The sequence below is a fragment of the Ostrea edulis genome, chromosome 2 (assembly GCF_947568905.1).
Source record: "Ostrea edulis chromosome 2, xbOstEdul1.1, whole genome shotgun sequence".
Taxonomy (NCBI): Eukaryota; Metazoa; Mollusca; class Bivalvia; order Ostreida; family Ostreidae; genus Ostrea; species Ostrea edulis.
This window is the reverse complement of record NC_079165.1, coordinates 35952296-35973539: the sequence shown is the minus strand read 5'-3', so window position 1 is coordinate 35973539 and position 21244 is coordinate 35952296. Positions and strand designations below refer to the sequence as shown.

General features: G+C 34.3%; 1 protein-coding gene across 3 annotated transcripts in view; it reads left to right on the top strand.

The window, feature by feature from the left end:
- The window catches only part of LOC125679016 (rho GTPase-activating protein 7-like), an 82328-nt gene that overhangs the window by 41620 nt on the left and 19464 nt on the right, over positions 1-21244 (top strand). For all 3 annotated transcript variants that reach the window (XM_048917885.2, XM_056153883.1, XM_048917886.2), the window contains 2 exons: positions 110-1420; positions 8795-8822. In XM_048917885.2, coding sequence (XP_048773842.2) covers positions 110-1420; positions 8795-8822 — 1339 coding nt within the window. The remainder of the gene's footprint in view (positions 1-109; positions 1421-8794; positions 8823-21244) is intronic.

Genomic DNA, 21244 nt, shown 5'->3' with positions numbered 1-21244 from the left:
TGAAAACGACCAAAATTTAACTGCAAAATCAGTCATTGTATAAGAGTTAATGCCCTTAGAACATTATTTTGACAAGTTCAATCATTGTTTTCATTATTTTTTTTTTCAGAAATTTTTTGAATTTGAACTGCAACATTCCATCTCTGAAAGCGAGGACAAAAACATTAATAATTCTGCTAGGAGCCTCACAGACAGTGCCCCCGTCAGTCCAGCTTTCCCCCCATCGGTAGACAGAAGTGAACACATCATCCAGGAGACCCTCAAAGAACACAAGGCTCTGAATAGGTCTAACACCTTACCAGTTCTACCACAGCCCCACCTGAAGTTGCGACGGAGCTTTAGTGTCACTGATAATTACTCTGAGGAGGAACCTAATTTTTACATTGAAAGTAGCGATAAAAATCAAACAAAAGTTATTGAAAACTCTAATGTGAATCTGAAGAATTCTCTTAGTCCTCGCCATACTCGAAGCTTGTCAACCACTGCAGTACAGACCTCATTTGATGAAAACAGTAACCCATTTGAAGATACAGAAGTGTTCAGCATTTACAGTAGTCGTGTATCACAGGGAACTAACACTACAGACTCCTTAGAAAGGCCACGGAAACGAAACAAAAGTGTGGGAGATGTGGAGAGCAAAATTCCGGTCAAAAAGCCAACAGACTTTCCACAAAAACTAATCAGAGGAAACAGGATGGGTACATTTCTCCATGATCAGTCTCCAGAAATGCAGGTATTGGTGGCATCCACGAGTCCTGTTCTGTTTCGCAGAAAACCTTCTGCTAAGGGGAGAAACCGGCCCAGGTTGCCAGCCAATGAGATCTATTGTAACAATGCACAGAACATGGTCAACAATATGGACACAATTGAAATGGAGAGAGAACTTCAAAGACAGGAGGAAATGTTCTTAAAGAAGGATATGTCTCAAACATGGCATGGCTCAACTGGCAACAAGTGGAAGAAATTATATGCCCCAGTTGTAGAGCAACTGACCAATGGACACATAGATAATGGTTACCAAACTCTACCCTCAAAATCATCACTTCTGGATGAAATGCACAAGAAATATTGTGCCTACCAGTACAAAAATAAACATTTGTCAAATGCTACAATGAATGGAACACTCCCCCCCAAATTCCAGTCAAGCCCCCCACCCCCTGACCGTATGAAGTCGCGCTCATGGCTTCTTCAGCATTACACAATTCCTATTCCTGTGTCCTTGGCCTCCTCACCAGACAGTCCTGATTTAAAAAGAAAATTAGGGAAACCTCTTAAGAAAAACAAAACCAATGGTAATGAGGATGTTAAGCAGGTGGCAAGTCCTAGTGAAGAGAGAGATGTCAAAAATACTAGCCAGGAACCCAAAAAACAGCTGGATTTGAGGGAAAATGTCCAGATGAGAAGAAAAGTGCCTATTATGGTGAGTTAAATTTACTATCCATTTGTATGAGCATTCATTGCATACAATTTCAAAAATATCATCAAATGAATTTTTTTATTCCTTACTTGAGTACAAGTTCATATTGTAAATCCTCAACAATATACAATCCCAAGGTTTGTAGAGAAAAGAATGATAACCACTGCATGCCAATCTGACTACTGCATGCAAAGGGAAACAACTCTAATATATTCTGATCTGAGGTTTCTGATTACATGATCCAGTGATTTAGAAAAAAATATGTAATGAATTTAAATCTGATAAACATGCTAAATGAATGGCATTTATCCCATTAGTTATCGCTAAAGAATGATATGATTCTGCTTGATAACCTTCGATTAAATTTCCAACTTGTACTTTTTCACTGACTTGTCAACTGTGGCAGCATTGTTTTTTGTGGGTTTTTTTCTAACTGAATTTTTAGAGTGACAGCGGTATGATGTAACATTGCACTAGCTAATATGCTGTCCCTCTACCAGTGTATGGAGTTCTGTTTTGAGCAGTAAAACACTAGTATACTTTGTTTTGAAGTTGAGGTTTTCTGCAGCATTTGTTTGCATGTTAAAGTACCCTTGTATTTGAAATGGGCGTTAATGTACACAATTTGTGATCTTTCAGGGTTTGTAAGAGGCATGTAAAAGGATAATTGTTAATGGAAGTCATGAAACAGTTCTAGGACCTCACACAAAATGCATAAGGTTTTACTGCCAAGTGTTTAGTGTTACAGAACAAGGGAGGTCCTATCCATATCTGATTCAGTGTAGATTTAACCATTTTTTTAAAAAGAAGAAGCTAATTTTAGATTATTTGTAGATAAAAAGAACAAAATTACATTTTCTTGCATTACATATTTAAACGTTATGACAAATTACGTGCGGCATTTTCCATATGTAGTCTATCATTTTATTTCTTTAGCAGAGCAAGTATTGTGAATAAAAACACTGAAGTATTGTGTTAATATATTAATTTTCTGTAGCACATAGATTTTTATCTCCCTGGATTAAATGGATAATGGACACTGGAGTTTTAATCAGTGCAGTATGGTAAGAGGTTTTTTCTGAATGTGTGAATTCTCACAGAGGAAAGGTCAATCTGTACAAATATAATACTGACCATTTGTATGAGTAGCCTCTTGAAAACCTAAATCTCTTTAATTTATAAATATTTGGAGAATGTAACAGTTTAAAAATGCAGTTACAAAAATCATAAGATGGATTAACTTGATTAAATCACATGAAAATTATTTCCTATGAAAGCTTTATGAACTTGTAGAATAAATAGAAAGGCTGATACACTCAAGGACAATGGGCCAAAACAACAGGCTATTGTCTTGAAATGAACTGTTTAGACGGAGGCGATTTAAAGATTAGTGGTTTAAAAAATGTCTGTGTGCATGATGTGGTCTGTAGAGGTAGCCTGATGGCAGTGATGTGTGGCCATTGACTCCTGTGTTGTTTAAACCAATCAGGAATCTGTTCATCTGATTTCGGATTGAGATAATAAAACCTTATCTAAATAGACATAATTGGCAAATTTAGCTTCTTGTTTCATTCTAGGTGAAAAACAGTGAAGTAGACTAAGCCTTACACATATACCGGTATACCTTTCTGCAGTGTTGAGCACCCATTTTGCTTGTTTCAGCAAAACTGTGTTGACACAGAACCCAGCAGTTGTATTTATTGCATTGCTTTAACACTAAATGTAGAAAATTGGTATACTGGTCAGCAACGAAGTATAGGTGGGTTTTTACCCGACAGATGATCGTGGAGGTATAGGAATTCATATCAATACACTAGTACAGTTCATAGAGTGAAAAGGGAAGGGATTCCCTGTTTACTTGCATTATCGTGAGATATGGAAGTCTTTTGAACTTGGACAGATTTTGAATTCTGAATTCGGTAGTTAAGAGGACTAATCAGGTTTAATGGCAGAACTTTGCTACTTTTTCAAGTCCCTGACTATGCTTTATGAGCCTGCTCGCAAGAAATACCAGGTAAGAGAGAATATGTTCACATAGATTATGTTTGTGCAAATGTTAACGAGTTTATGAATATGTGATGTAGATTCCAAAAGTTGTACTTATCCAGTGTATGTAATTGTCTGATGAAAACTTGCATTTTCCCAGATAAGTACTTTTGCCAAATCAAATACATGGTCATTATAAACCATGAAACGTACAGTTTTTTAAAATAGCGTAAACTGTCCCAATTTACTGTATATTGTATAGAATAAGGAAAAATTACTTTCATTCCTTATAATCTAATTTAGAATATGGATTTGATGGAAATAGATGAACAATTATAAATAAAATTTTATGATGTGGAATAATATTGTTGTTGGAACAAAATGGATTGAGGCACCAAATGCTGCATTTTGACATCAATCTTAAAACGTCATATCAGTGATTTAACGGCAACTGTTTATATGATATAAAGAATGTTGATAAAGTTAAATGAATCAATCAAATTGCATTTTACGGGTGACATTCAATTATTACACATTATAAAAATAAACTATTTGTTATACCTAGAGGGGGCTTTCAATGCTCTGCATGGTACCTTTCCATTCACAAATCTAACTTTTGGTTGCTTCACTGTGTTACATAGTGGTATATGTTAGTACCACTCCAAGACAGGTAGAGGACCCCTTTGTTTTTGTAAGAGTCTAATCTATTTACCAAAACACCATATAACAGTAGCAGCTTACTGAACACAAATCTGCCAAAGGCTTGATCTATTTCTTTGTTGAATTTTATAAAGACCAGCACATGGGGAGAACAGAACTTTTTCTCTTTCTCTTTATTATCACATAAAGAAGTGCTAGGATTTAGCATATGGATAAATTAAAACAAAACAGTTAAACATTGGAAACCTTGGGCTTTAATTTCCAAAATCTTCACTAGCCAAGAGTTTGAAATAGACATTCCAAAGGTTTGACCTTAAAAGGAAAGTAGTGTATCAGAAATCCTTAGCTAGTAGCAAACCTAAGATTATTTCATACCAGAAGCCTTTAATAATGGCTAGTTAAAATTGAGACTTACCGTAGGTTACTCAAATAAAAATGTTTTCACACTCGGAAATTATATTACTGAAAGTTTCAATGCATCATTTTCACTTGTAAGCACCAAACTTTATATGTGTATAAGACAATTTTAATTCATACTTGATTAAGAATTTAATTATTGAATTCAATGTGCCTATGATTTGCATCTAGTCTTTGTTGAAATTTTGAGAGACAAATATGGAAATAAAGAAACTCAATGCAAGGCATGGTTTATTTGATTTGAGTTTATTTCAAAAATTCAAATTGAATACATTGGTGTAAAGAGGTGTTTAAGAAGTATATGCAATAATTCAAGAAATGCTTAAAATAATTGGGAAAGAATACTCACAGTTTTTGCACAGTCAGCTGTTAAACAGGATTTATATTTACATATATGTGTACCAAAGTAGAAGAAAATAATATTGAGTTAGAGCATTGTTGGATCCATAAAAAAATTGCAGGGGGTGAAAACATGAAAGAAAACGTGTAACACATTTAAAAAGAAAAACTCTTTGACAACTTTTTTCCATTTTAGTGAAATTTTAAATAGATTTCAATAGTCTTTCAAAATTCTTGTATTATAAATCATAAATGAATTTTAACTGGTATTTCAAAAGACTGTATGAAAGCAAAATAATAAGATTTGAAAAGTAAACAGGGCTGCACAGTTTCTTATATGTTAGAACTTCAGAATAAAGAAAGCTTTTTATTGGACGGTACATTTTTGTGGATTTTCAAGGATCAAAAGTCACTAGCCAAAATGTAGACCAAGGGAAAACGGAATGTCCAGTCATTGATTTTTTGACACAAAAAAACTGGTATCCTGTTTAAACTAAGATTAGGCCTGGCGCTTCTAGATTCCAATTTAATGCATTGTTTGAAAGTGGGGTAAAGAAAACTCTCACCCTCTTTTTGATTACTAAGTTTGCAGGATTATTTTTTCAAAGCAAGTCATGAATTTGTTTCCAAACTCTGCCACTAAGTAGTATTATATAATGAATTTGAAATTTGTTTTGCCAAAATGTTTGCTCTCTTGATTTGTACAAGTTTGTGTATATGTAAAGTAATTGGATAAACCCTTTTGGGATGAATATGTGGCACGTACCACATGTAAAAGTGCTGAATCAGAGACACTATAGCATTGCAAAGGATGGAAATGATTGAAACAAAGCTCTAAAATCGTGATTTTGAATTGTACATTTTGTTTGATTGGAAAAATTCTAATGGTTTACATTTTATTGTTTTATCGGAGAATTAAATCATTTGGAGCACCATGAAGTTTCAATCTCCTATTCATGCAGGTACAAAAATCCCTAGAGCTAGCATGAGTTGATTGTTTTACACACATTTTTCTTATATGACAATTCTGAAACTTGAACTCTGCCAGAAATACCATTAAATTTTAAAGTTGATTGCCCTTTGAGAATTTGTCCGACATTCTAAAACAATAATAGCAAAGGGTAACAGGTGGTGTGGTTATACGGACAGGTAGATTTATGAGAAGGCTAGATTATCTGAGTAATTTTTAAATTAACTGGAGTTGTATATATTATCTACCAACTGTTTTTGGTGGGGTTCTTTGTTTTCTTATTTTTTTGCATGGATTTTGAAATGCAGCTGGGGATTAATGTCAAAACGCAGTGTTTATGTGAAAGTTTGATACAAGCAATGACCACAATAAATCTTCAGGTAGGTGGAAATAATGAAAAGTCATGGTGATAGTGAACTTCACTGGCAAACACCCAGGGAGATTGATAAAAATGAAATGGTGTTTGCTGTTGACTTAAATGTATAGAATTGATCTTTGTAGTTTTTTCCAGCTTAGATGAGATCTGTGTAATATTGAAAATGTGTCAATGGAATTCTGTCCTGTCAATTATACCTTAGACCATATACCCCAAGCAAACAAATTCCAGAATGATATGCTATGCATGTATTTTTTAAAAGTAAGGGTTTCTTTTTTAAATCTCCTTTTAAATGATTTTCATTTTTCTTATATTGAAGAGTATGTGCAAACTGCAATTCCCATGAAAACTTCATTTTTGTGTCTTCAGTCTATGTATTATTGTATTGGTACGCACATGTACATGTATATCCTATGATTATACATCCATTTGTTTTCCATATAGTCTCATAATGTGCAATGAAATTGAATAAAGTAAATTTCTTATTACTTCCAAAATTTTGTAGCTGATTAGAGAGGAATTTTGTTATTGATTTTCTTTCACTATGTAGGCTTTTTGTTGATTGGCCATTCTAATCCGCTTCCACCTACTTTTGCCCATATGAACAAAATCCAATACAATTATGTCAACATTGATGAAAGAATGAAAGCAGTTCAAAGTCCAGATTCATTTTATTTTAGACTATTTGACATTTACTTAATAGTAGATTACATTGATTGAACGGTGCTGCAGTATTTTAGGCATTTGTGATCTTGGATAAACCAGGACAGTCTGTTATATTGACCAACGTGCCTCACAAGACTGCTAATCTCCGAATGACTGAATAAAACCAACATTTTGTTACTATTAAATATGAATCACTGTATTTTTGGAAATATTGTTTTTCGATGTCAATTTGTAGACTCCAAGACTGTCAAATAATGAATTTAGTGATAGATCTAACAAATATTGTTTGACTACACTATCGGCCAATGGTAGTATTAAGATGTTAAGTTCATTATGTACATAGTAATCAACATGATTAAATACTATTCAGTTTATGATTTCAACTTTAAATGGAGCTAGCAAATGTTCATTACAAAAGTCTTGCATGGTTTTTGAACCAGTATCAGACATGTGGACCAATTTCTTAGAATTTAATATTGGAATAAACTGGACCTGAGTCTCAAATTTACCAGTTAAGAATAACAGTTCAGTGTTTTTGGCATATGCTTATGCATTGCAACTTACTGCAGGTAAATATGTCCAAATCGTTTCTAGTTCATTGCCTGGTGGGTAGGGCATTCACTTTGCAATGGGGAGGTTCTGGATTTGACTTTTGATCCCAGCTAGTACTGCATCAAACCTATTACATTTAACATAAGTAGTTACTGTTTCTTCGAAATTCAACATGTGGCATTGGCAGTGAAAGTCACAGATCTTTCAGACATGACCTTCTAAGGTTCTGTACTATGAATGCCATGTAAAATTTTAGGCACTTTACCTACTGCTTGTAATACATGAATCTCTACATCAGTAAACAATTCTTTAATAGGGCTTAAAGCAACATGAACACAAACAAACATTAAATAGAAAACCCCTTTTCTCCATTTTGAACATACAAGGACATCAAGTTTAGGTGGATAGTATGTTTTGCAATGTATGATGCAATTTTAGAGACACAAAATGCTCTTTTAGAAAATACATAGTAAAACTTATTGAAAGTTTTTGTAATTGGTTGTATCACTGGTTCTTGATGGTGCACCATACAAACCTTCAATCCTCTTAATTTAACACCTTTTTGTAAGAAAACATTCAAGCAAAAGATAAGACAGGCTTATTTCTCAAGTTTCCAATTGAAGACCCGACAACCATCCAAGCAAAAAGAACAATACATGGCAGGTCTATTGTGCTGTGTGTCAGTAGAGTGCCAAGATACAAAATGAAGGGGGAACAAATGAGTCCCTTGATTTTTTAATGTCTTATCTGTTCACATTTTTTGCTTCAAGACAGCTTGCTAGAGATTGAGAAGGTTAATTTTTAGGAAGTTCAAACACCAGTCTGCAGATGATAAAATTTGGTGAAATTAAGATATAGAAACCATGATAAAAAAAATAATGCAAAAACATGCTTCTTGATCTAGGCTTTGTTGCAGTATCAGTTACACATGTTAATAAAAATGTTGTTAATAATGCACATGATATGGTTAATTTCTTTTAAATTAAGAAATTTGAGAGTATTTTGCAGATTTTCCCTTGCATGGCATTTAATTACTCATTTTTAAAAGTGTTCATTTTGTATCAAATTATTTTGAAAAAGAAAATATATTTTGGGGTAACATTCTATTCTTGAGAGACATGAAGTGGAGACAATACTTTGAATGGTACTTTGGTTGAGGTTACTTGCTGGTACATTTGCCATTGAAATATGGATGTTTACTTGTGTTGTAGCAAGGCAAATTTATAAATCTGTTGAGCAAATGTTTGAATTCTTTTTTTTTTTTTAAAGAATGTAGAGTATTTTGGGGTAAAAATGTGAGCATGCTTGGAAGTATGGGTGTCAACCACTGCATGTCATTTGAAGAGGGCTAGAGATTCAGGTACTTCAGAGATTATTTGAAATTTCAATTGATTTTTTTTTTTTTTTGTAGAATGTTCAGAGGACAAAGTCAGAGGAGGGTGAGTTGTACTTTTATCTTTGGATGGAATTAAAAAGTATTCCAAAATTATTAAAGGAAAACCTACAATTACAAGGTTATGATTTGTCTCTCTTGTATGTAAATATAAGATTTTGTCTCCTGTTAAATTTTAAACAAACATGAATATACCAGGAGCAACTTTTTTGTGAGCAACCTACATTGCAGCAAAAGTTCATGAAGTTAAACATGATATTAACAGATACTGAAGGTAAGTTAGAAAGTTTCACATTATGAACTGCTGTAATCTGACTGCGCGTTTGCGCTTTGTGTGATGAGGAAACTGGCACTTGTGCAATGTCTGATTCTTTAAGTCAAGGTGAATACGATTTTACAGGGAAGGGTCTTGACAGAAAGATGCAGTTGCTAGATAAAACAAATATTTATCAGCCATCAATGCCAGATACAATGCACCCTTCATATTTGCCTAAACAATTGTGATGCTGGTGTCTTCTATAGCTTTCCATAATTCTCTCTGAGAGCATGCTTAAACAGGGAAAAGATGGTGGGAAACAGGTGAAGAAATATATCACTTTAAACCACAGCAAAGTGTTTGAATCTTTTATCAGAAGATAATTTCATCATTAAGTACAAAAAAGTGACTAATGTCTCCTCCATCAGTAACCCTTGGAAAATAGAAACTAAAGCAAAAGTGAGGAATCCCCTGCAGAGTAAAGGCAAACTCGGAACACAAAAGTGTTTCTCCCTGTAGATAAAACAGGTTAGTCTGTGTCAATATTTAGTTTGTTCTGTGTCACTCTGATTAGAGGGAAAGTGTTTTCTGTAGAGGTTTGGCATACCAAGAACTGTCCTGGATAACCTGATCAATTCTTTTCTTGGGACCAAATATTTAGAGACAACCTATTTAACATAATTTTACATGTTTCATGTTTTGGTGTCTTTACTATCAGCCCTAATTGGATACTTATCTATTTAAAATTAAGTCTGATTAAAGTGGATTGAGGACCTAATATGAAGAACATAAATATTGACATGACCTTCGCAGAAAGTTTTGTTCTTCATTAAAAACGAAATAGTCATTGAACACACATTAGGGGGCCTGTGCAGCAGGACACAATTTCTAGTGACTACAGAGGCTCTTTAGTATTCACTTGTTTGAAGTTGGTCACTGAGTCATGATAAGGTGCATGTTCAAGGGTTATAGAATAAATATGATTATGCAGCATTAGATTTTACCCCCACAGTTGTGTACTGTAGATAAGGATCCCCAGTATCTGTGGATGACCTTGACCTCAAACTGACCTTTATATCAGCCCAGGGCTTATCCTTGTCCAATCCATAGACTGCATTGAATTTTTACACTGGGGCAGTAAAGTACACATGTATATCAGTGGATTTTCAAGACTGTTAAGGATTTGGTTTTAAAGTTGAGGGGGGGGGGGCTATATTTAAAACTTAGTGAAATTCCTGAAAAGGATCAGAATGGAAAGAATTGTTTGGAAGATTTAAATATCATCATTTGAATATAAAATGTTAATTAGTAGGAAATGATATCAATAGCAGGTGAAGAAATTATATATCCATGAAGAAACCTTTAAGTTCTGGGAACTGGTTTCAGTTCCACCTGCAGATTAAGTGTTCACTGCATGAATAGCAATGACTAAAAAAAACAGTTACCTTTTTCATCTTTTAATCAGACATTTAGAGATAGCAAAGAGATAAGAAATTACTAGTTTTAATTCTGGATTAAAGAGATAAGCACTAACAGACAATAGCCGGTCATTGCAGGAAGTAGATTATCTGAAAGTTCAGGGTGATTATCAGGGTGAGATATGAACTGGTATTGTTTTATGACATTTCTGGCAGTTTTACACTGTATGGGATTCTTTTTTCCCTCTAAATTTGATAGGACCCTTAATTGCATTTTACTGTGTATTCTGTACCTTTAATATAAATCGTTACCATTCATGCAAAACCATGCTTGTTATAAGTTAGAATTTTGTTAATCAGAATGGAATTTTGTTTAATGAATATCATCAATGAAAAAGAAGAAAATAGATCAAAGAAATTTTACACTAATATTTTCAAGCAAGAGAAAATGTTTTCAAACCACAGTTTCAAATTTTTGGCCATGATTGTACACATTTGGTGTCGCCTTAGTGATATATACATTTCATGTCTTGCTATGTCATTTATTTATCAACTTGTAACTCTTCATATTCAATAACATTTTGACAATGTTCCAGATATTTATTACTTCTTATAACCACAGTGGGATCACTGTGTGTAGATACACTTCTTAATGGTCATTACATAAGAAACCAAACAATTGGATTTTCTTCTGTGCAGGTGGCCGTGTTGACAGTTTTACTTTGTTAATAATCCAAATTATATGTGTAGCAAATATTAGATGAAAAAGCACCAAAAAAGTCAATAAAACGATATTCTACTTGACCCAGGGTTATTTTTCAAGCATTTTCATAGTTGTTGAGTAAAGTGTCCATTGCATAATAATGTTGATTATGTCTGATTTACTGTATGTCTCAAGTATGCTGGCCAATCATTCTTAACTTTCAAGAAGTATTTTCCACTAAGTTTAATGTTTTCGAATACTTTGGGCATTATTTCTTATACCTACAATAAATCTAGCTTATTACTAAAAATGATGTTAGCTCAGAAAGTTTTGCATGCAGGTCTAGCTGCCGCATTTTGTAAATGTCACCTAGCTAGTGTGCAGTACCTGACTCCAGCTGTTTAGTACTAAATGCTGGAAAATCTTAAGTGTTGGTTCTGCCTAACTTTTGAAATTTATATGCGATATCTAATTCAGCACTTTCTATAACCTTTGACAACATAATTTGTATAGAACCCCCACCACCACCACCACCACCCCACCCTAAGACATTTACAAACAGAAGAATTCCAAAGAAGATGTTAAGTTCATCAGCTCAGTTAAAGCAATTCTCTCTTGTGTGATTTTTTTCTGATACACGTTATTATGTATGTAGATTGTATAATCAAACTTATAAACACGAGCAGTAGCGGATCAAGCCCTTTTGATATTATTACTTGATTTTAGTGATAGTGGAAACATTTGAAAGAAGAAACCTGGGGTGCTCCGCAGCTCTAGACATGATGCATTTGCTAGCATGATCTAACCTTAATATTTTAAGGATTATTAAGGGGTTAAAATGATGTAATTATAATTGAGAGTTTATCATCCAAGTGATGTGTTTATCTGAGTTGAAGAGAAACATACTGTGGGATTTGCCTTGATATTGTTATTGTGCCAGTGAGAAACAGTCTTTTTCTCACAGACTAGAACTTGTGCTTGGATAAGCTTGGTCACTCACAAGATTGAGATATGCAGTGGTAGAGTGTATTTAATTATCTCCCCTGATGAGATAGGTTTCTCAATGACAAACAGGTGTGATATGTAGGTAAAGATATGTGCAATCAACAGGTGGTCTTCCTGTGAATCCTCAAACAATGGAGTGTGTTCTGCTGTATGGGATACAAGATTTTGACCAGTTCAGGGACAGTCGCTGCAGACCACAGAGAAAATGATGTGGCCTGTGACTGCTACATCTGTTGCTGTGTGTACTGCAGGACAAGTAGATTGTTATACTGAGGCTGTAGTGAGTTTGAGAGATAATTTGTAACAGGTGGTTTCTCCAGCCCAGAACTGGGACAAGTGATGGAGTTGAATATATAGTTGTACTGTCTCCTATTGTGGCTCATCATAATTACACACCTCGGTAAGCTGAGAATATTTTAACACAAACAATTGAAATATGTCAGGGACAGTTAAACGTTTCACTGGGATATTAGTAGGACACGTGTAATATGGAGAGAGTAGCACCTTATCCGATTACCATCCTCTGCAAAGTAATACAATATCTCTTGTGAACAGGATGGCATTTGGAAATTATAAGTGGACACGTAGTTTCAGTGAAAAACTTCAAGGATTTAGGCGTACCAGTCTTGAAGAGCTATTAGGTTTGCAACGGAACAGAAAGATAGCAGGTATTGTTTGTGAATATTCACAAAGGCGTATTTAGACATGCTATGGAATTTTAAAATGGCATGGTATGATTAATTGATGCTTAATTTACTGTTAACTCCAAAACAAAGAGCTCCACCCAGATCGTATTAAGATATCAAATGATGTAGAAAGAACTTGTTTCTGAATATGAACATGAAATGGAGGTTTTGTGATTATAATGGAAGGTTGTGCTTTTGGAAAAAATTAATGTAGAGAAAACATTCCAGAAATGGTTGTTGTTATCTAGATGTCCATGTAAATCCTGGTTATTTTGGGCCACCTAATTCTGATTTTGGATTGACATTCCAGAAGTTATAAAGATTGAATTTATGATGCTATAAATATTTTGGAAAGAACTTTTTAATGTGTTTGTGTGTCTTAGGAAAAAATATGACTTGTTTGACCACTATGTGGTCTGGTTGGATAGATAACCAACATTGTATAAAAGCTTAATAAAGTTAGGGCAGATATTTAAAACCATTATATTCCACATGCAACTCTTTTAGCTTTTATCTAGCCCATATAGATTGTTTTATTGACCATTCTCAATGTAGAAAATATATAGGAGTTAAAATGATCTTGTAAATTGAACAAAATGAGCCAAACTCTCTTTCACCAATGTTAGGTACTGGTCATGGGTAAGCTGTGATAAAACAGTGGGAGGGGGGTGTTACTTGATAGAAGTGCTGAAGTTTAGGGCTTTTCATTATGTAAGGCTGTATAAATTGAGTGGGGCAGGGTAATGAACACTCTCTGATAAGTTCTCCCACACTTGACAGATAAGCACTTTCTTGGAGCTTCAGATGTTCTGTGAACACTTAAGTAATTGCTTGCTTCAGAAGTTAATAAATTTGTGGTATACATTCTTGTGGGTGTATTTATTATGATACAGACTGGGTGTACTAGGTATATGTACATGTATATATTACATGATTTCTTCCTAAATGAGTCAGGGTAAACATAATACATGCAAGAAAAAGAATTTAATATGGCTGTGTGGTTAACCTTGGAAAAAAATGAGCTTTTTGAAATCTTTATCATAGTTGTTTTGCCTTTGAAAAAGTGAATTATCATTCCCCTCAATATTGTATTTCAGTAGCATTCTCTGTGACATTTATATGATCTGAACGCACTTGCTACATCATACCTAATTCAGGAAAATTGACAAGAATTTCTCTAAAATTCCTGACAGCAACAATAACTACAAAGTGGATTAAAAATTAGGGCCATAACATATAACCCTAATTGATTACAATAGAGGGCCTTTAAAGTGGTAAACCAAAGTGATCTGGTTCAATAATGATGCAGCAGGGAGCTGGAGGTTTATCATGTATGAAGTGCTCAGCTGAAGATACAGACAGTAGTTTCTGTCATCAGTGACATGGCTTGATGCTGCCAGTGCATCACTGATACTGATTCAACTCAACCACCTGCCAAAGGTGCTCTCTCTCATCCACACTGTTTGTTGTGTTTACTGGTATGGAAGCTTAATCTGTTTATGCAAGTGTGAAAGTAATATATAGAGGTGGTAGCAGTACAAAGTTATTAAACACTTTTTTTCTTGCCTGACAATATTAATATCTAGCACCTAACAGTTCACTTCAAGGTTGTATCCATAGAAAAAAAAGGAGGGTTAGTTTCTGTTTCACTTCAAAATAAATGAAAACTCCATGTGTACAATGTAAACATTGCAAATGAAGTATATATTTTTAAATTCTAGTAATACACTAAAAACGATTTTTTTGCAATATTTTGTCTTGACATGTTAGGTAGTAAACCTGCATTGAGGTGGTTGAAAAAAAGTCAACATGGATTTTCTGATGGCTGAAAGGGATAGAGTTTTTATTAATTCAAGAATATCACATTTTGAAGTGATAGTATCTGTATTTTGACACCACCAGCCCTCTTTTTATTTATTTAAAATACTTGAAATTTTTAGTTGAGAGACCGCCACGAATGTCTTTAAAACAGTACGTATGGTGTAAAATTGTGGGGGATCTGTTTTCAAAGTGTTGCAAGAATTGGCACCCTGCATGTTTCTTTTAGTATGTAACCCCCATTAATATAAAATGGAGTATTTTTTTCAAAGGTTACTAATTGCAGGTATTTTTTTTTTATTTGATTCTTATTGTTAAGAACTTGACCCTCTAGGTCTCAACAGGTGTAAGGATGCACCCCCTCATAAATCCACAAAGATTATGTTTGTTTTTCAATTAGATCACATGAGAAACCATAAATTGTGTCCCCCTCTTTCATCAGACCCATTTTAATGTCTCTGCCATGATCTCTTTTGTACCCTCCTGATGGTGACCATCCCATTAAACTTGATAAGGTGTGCAGTAACCATGGAAAGCATCCCCATGGTTACATGGAGGGTTATCTAGGAATTAACACTAGTAATCTACATGTTGGAGATCAGTATTGTTTCCATGGGTGTTTTATCTCTTAAGTGTATGTAATGTTTCCACTTGTGGCTTTGTATTTTACTTGCTGGTGCAAGATAGAAGCTGAGTAATATGAGAAAGATTTTTGATACCCAATGGGATCTTATGTTTTTTTTTCAGTGTGTAATTTCACTCAGATTAGTGACTCGATCTCTAAATGGACATTCTTGAGGAGTGCCATTCCATGTGGGTGACATTGAAAGTCAGAATGCCAACACAGCATACTTTCATTCAGGTTTACAAAAACAGATCAGATTTTATCAAAAAATATTTCTCCATAAATTCTTGTCTTATACAATTTACATATGACTATTCTTGGGAGGGAACCAGAAATATAATCTTGAGCATTTGTATGAACACAAGGACTGTGAACAGCTAAATACACAATATTCTCTAAGAAGATTTGTAAGTCAGTTTTGCATTATCATGTGTTTATTTTTTATTTGGATGAAGGTTGACATTATGATATTAATGATGGACAGTATTGTCCCCCTCAGTCAGGCAGACATACCAGGTCAGATTTACTATTTGCTTCAGTCAATCCTATAATGTGATTAAATTGATAAAAGGTTAATCTGTATGGACCATCTTGACAAAACAAACTGAAGATCCACCATAGAAAGCAGTAATTGAATTTTAGAGTCTCTGTGACCTTGCTGACATAACACAGAATGAAGGTTTGAATTTGATATCATAGTGGGAGCAGTATAGATAGAAGGTCTTTATGGTCAGCACTAATGAACTGTCTTTAATTGTCTGACTGGGCAGTATGGGACTATGGCACCTGGCCAGGTAAAACAGGGAGCATGACAGGAACTGGTCAGGGATACAGCTGGCTAATTAGAGATATCTACTCTACAGTCAGGTGTGCAGAGAAATATATGGCACAACTGTTCTATGTATTACATTAGGAAATAAGTTTGCTGTCTTGTGAGATGTGTTCACAAATGATTTGATGAGAATAAAGAGAGCAAAAGCAAGAGTGTGAAGAAGCCTAAATGGGCAGAAACTCCTCAAAGACCTTCAGTAAGTTTTGTTCATTATTATTGCCAGGTCTTTGCAAGCTATTTTTGTTCTTGTTTGGATATTCATATTGTTCAGATGCACTAGAAATTACACAAAAATAATTTGAAGCAATTTAAAGATTAAGTACAATTTTGAATTGATTTATTTTATTGATCAGTGGATTATTAAGAATGTCAATCATTATTTTATTTTAATGTGTAGCAGTACTGAACCCACTTCATTGACAGCTCAATTCATAGTAAATATATTTATACATGATGTATGTTGATTTTTGTTATCATATTCTATATAGCATTCGACTCCCATATCATTTGAATAAATTGTGTTATGGTGGTTTTTCTGTATGAATGGTGCTCATTGAAGGATGAACTTTTCCTTCACAGTTACGATTCATTTGATGTTTGTAACAAGAGGACGGACCTAAATTTTCTAACATACCATGTGGTACATAGTTTCTGTTCGCGGGTTGAGTCTATGTGGGTGAACATACACAGATTTTTCTTACACTCTGTGAGTGATGTGAAATATAAGGATATAAATTTTATTCTTTGTAAACCCTTGTTTCATCTGAACAATTTCACCAACAGCTGGTATATCACCACTAATGTGTCTGATGTTTATAGGGTGTTACATCATTTTGTCACCAGTGCCAAACCTGAACTCCAGCTGTTGAAGAAGTTGGATGGAAACATATTGTTTTATTGGAAAAATTGCTGTCTGTTTTTCTCCTTCTTTTTTGGCAGATATCAAAGTATATTATTGACAGTCATTTATATAAAAACTTCCTTGATGAATTTCTCCCTGAGGATGTGTGATATTTGATACACAAGTGCTTTTATTAGTATTAGCAAGCCTCATTGTCACAAGTGAGTTATCTTCCCTTATTTGCTTCATGGGATGAGTAGTCACACTTAATGTGTCAACTGGACGTGAAATAATGGATGATTAAGTGTTGTCCAAGGAGCATGGATGAAGACACCATCACCAGGGCTGTAGATATTGCCCTGAAGACACTGTGTGGTAAGTCTTGCATTTCTATTACATGTGGGGTCTGGGTGGACATCCATCCTTGGGACTTTGGTTTACTCTGACCTTGTGTAATATGCAGATATGATTGACCATGGCCTGCTTTTAGGTGTTGTTGTTTGATTATGACAATTGTGTTGTTTTTATGTGGTCCATTCAGAAGTGGGGGAAATGGCACATAGATATAGCAATTGAACACAATATGGTGACTTTTGTGTCTTTCAGAGTTGTGAATATGAATTTAATTTATAGGGGGAAAAAACCTTTTTAATGATTTATTTCATGACAAAAATATGTGGGGAAATTTTGGTATGTGTTTATTTCTTGTTTGATATAGAGTTTCAGTTTGGCTAGAACAATGATAAACAGCAAGCACTTGTGATATGTCAGTTCCTTGTATGAAAATGATTGATGGCTTGAATATTTAGACTTAAGTAGAATTAAGATGGAGATGTTGAATGGAATTGAGATTTGGTCACAGCTAGAACACATTGACACAGAAGTAGAATGTTTGTAAAATTCTTTCTGCAAGGTTGGTTTAATTACCTAGGTGTGCCATATATTGTGGCATTCAATTCATTACAAACCCACAGAAAAATATATTTAAGTTTCAGATATCATGGTGTAAAGATTTCAGGTATATAATTGCCCTAGTAATGTTAGATTCTATAGCTACTGATGTTTAGTAATCCTTCAGCCATATTTTAACATATATTCTTAAATTTCCCCTGATGGTTCAAGGTAACACCAATAAGTATGACAATGTCAAATATTTTTCATGCTGTGTGCAAAATTCAAGTGAATGTAAAATTGAAGGCAGGTTTTCACAATGAGATCTGGTGATAGAACTCGATCCAGGTACCAAAGGTGTGAATCAAGTCATGACACTTATTATTTTAAGAAAAATCAGTTTGATTGATCGTAATAATGACTTGAGAAGACAGTGTATGAATTTTCAAGTGCAGAATATTCCTTCATGGTGTTCACTCTGAGTGTTCTTTGTTTTATTATTCTGTAACAATGTGACATCAGTAGATGTATGTAATGGAGGAAATAATAAAGTCATGTGTCATCAAAGTGTGATCTTCAGTCTCGACCAGTACTTGAAACCATGTACCAAAGTACTGTCACTTAAAGCATGTGTTAGAAACGGAAAATAGTCTTTACGTATAATACCCTAAATACATCCGTATTAAGTGGTCTCTCAATCTGCATACATCAATATCTGATTGTGTACTCTTTCACATTTACTCTATCCTTTATAAAAAAAAAAGGGGGGGGGGGATTTTAAGATTTTCCTGTGGTCTCCTCTTTACCTTTACAAAGATTGGATATACCACTTTCAAGTCTTTATTTCATTTCTTTCTTGTCAGATCTTGGTGGTCCAGAAGAGTAATGAAGGTTTTCATTCCATTTAACAATTTTTGTGCTTTTTTAAATGTGAGCTATTTGTCCAGGAGCGTGACATAGCTTTTTTCTCTTTTCTTTGATGCTAAGTCCTTCACAAGAGAATGAAGGTTCTGTCATAAAAATGCTAATTTGTTACACCTTTTGTCCTTTGTGCTAGGGGATGTTGGTGCTCAGAGAAATCAACTGTAAATTCTTGTAAAATCATAAGCTGCAGTATTCGGTTATAAAATTGAAACAATTTTTCTGGAGGAAGGTTTATCATTTTGATTAATGATTTACCGTGCTGTATTAATGGAGTTCATGCTGTTACACGCTGTTACACTGCAAAATGCAGAAACAAAAATGTTGACACAAGTTGTACTGTTAAGATCGAGTGTGTGAAAGTTTTTTTAACTTCAATTTTTGGGGCCCCCATTGGCATAAAAGGCATAGGTTGGATTTCTTTAATTGATTTCCTGAAGGGTTAAGTCAGCACTTGAACCAGTTGTGTAAGACAGGGAGAATTCAATATATGAAATTGATAATATCAGACTGAGGGTCACCACACATAATCCACAAGAATTTTTTTTTTGGATAGTAAACATGTTATATCTCTGAAAATCAATCCAATTCAGTCTGTCACAGGGTTTATTGCTTAACCTTGTTATTGTGGTAAAAGCTCAAGATCAGAAGTCACTCTGTGGTTTCTTCCTATTTATCCAAAGAGGCATGCTAAATGGGTATATTCAGTTACAAAGATTGCTAAAATATCATGCTATTTATGTGGTTATTAGGCCTAATATGAATAATACACATCCTAATTCCCAGTCATTTTGGAAATAAGAGCATTAATTGCTGTATTTGTGATAGGCTCTTGTTTTTGTGATTACGGCAGGGATTGCATATGTCGCAAATTAGATATGATGAAGACTTTTATTTTCTCTCTGAACATATGGCTTGACATAGTATGCTTCCTTGGTTTTCTAAGTCCTGCATCTCTTTGTTTGTTATCCTGTAATTTTAGGGAGAGCTTTGGAACTTAACTGCTTGAGTTGAGAACACTAAAACTGTATTTGATATGGACTTGGAGGAAAAAAGTAGGAGGATTTAAACCACCATCTGCAGTCAATAAATAATCAAGTTTAATCTCTTTTGAGTTCATTGACTTCATTAACCCTGGATTATTGTTGTTGAAGATGTTTACAAGTATTTGGCTTCCCCCCTGTTCAGGAGAGTTCATCGGAGGTTTCAAAGATTTTATCCGAATTTTATTTTAAAAAGTGTTTCTGTCGGGATGATGTTGTCTTGTCCTTTGTTCCTCTCGTTCAGTTTGAAGTGTTTATTTGTTTTTAGTCATCAGAGAAATGTCCACTAGACCTCTATTTTAATACCTCCTTGGAGGATCAAACAACCAATGTTTATGTCGCCAAATGCCTGAAAGGACTGAATTTCAAATAAACACAATATTTACATGGGCCAGTATGGTTTTACCATACATGTTATCTCAATCTAACATCAAGTTAATATTTATTAAAGTCTCTCATTCACTCAAGGGTGGTATCTTAAAACAGAGCATATTGATTTTGTGACAGAAAAGCCTTTTAGTATCATAATAATTTGTAGATATTATGATATGAACCATCCTGCCTGGACCCACACCCATATAGTTGTAAATGTACTTGTTGTGGGGATATCCTAAGGCCCCTTTTCAATTAAAGTCAGTTTCCTGGTGGGTAATCCTTGCAGACCAGTTGATTTATTGAGAACCTGCAGCAGACTTAGGTCATCCAGTTTACCAGGAGGTAGACTGGCTATTAATTAACAGGTGCTCTAGATACTAGAATGTCAGTTACACCACACAAATCAGGGAACCCTCTTCACCTCTCATGTCCTAAATGACCAGATCCTAAACTTTTATGGAGATGTCCCAGTACAGGTTATAAATAGGTTCTTTCATTTTTTGTGGGTCTTGTCAACCAAAAGAATTCTGAAGTGCTGTTCATTATCAATGTCAGGTTTTTAACAAGAAAGGAAACATGTGTATGGAACTACTATGAATAGAGGCACACCCTATGTTTTCTGTGGTTTGTAACAGTTACAAATATAAATTATTCCTCACTCTTGTATATATTTGGAAATAGATGAAAATGTCATTGATTCAGTCATTGTTTTACAAAAACATTTAGGTTTCTGTCTTTATTTTTATCAGTTGATATAGATAAACATATGTATGTTCTTTCACCTTATGGTTTACTGGCCTAATTTATGTGATGGTGTTAGTAAACATCATAAAGGACACAATGGTGCTCCTTGTTTGATCCCCAACTCCAAAATTAGAGGTGTTAACTGTCCTGTGGTTTTATTAGCTTTATCAGAGACAAGTTAGGGGACTTTACTAGACTGCAGGTAAATGAAGCCTGCTGATAAGATCAATTGATTTTTCCCATTCATTAACATAAATGTAGTCCCCATTCCTTTGGGTGTAGTGAATATGTGGAGACTAACAGCCAACAA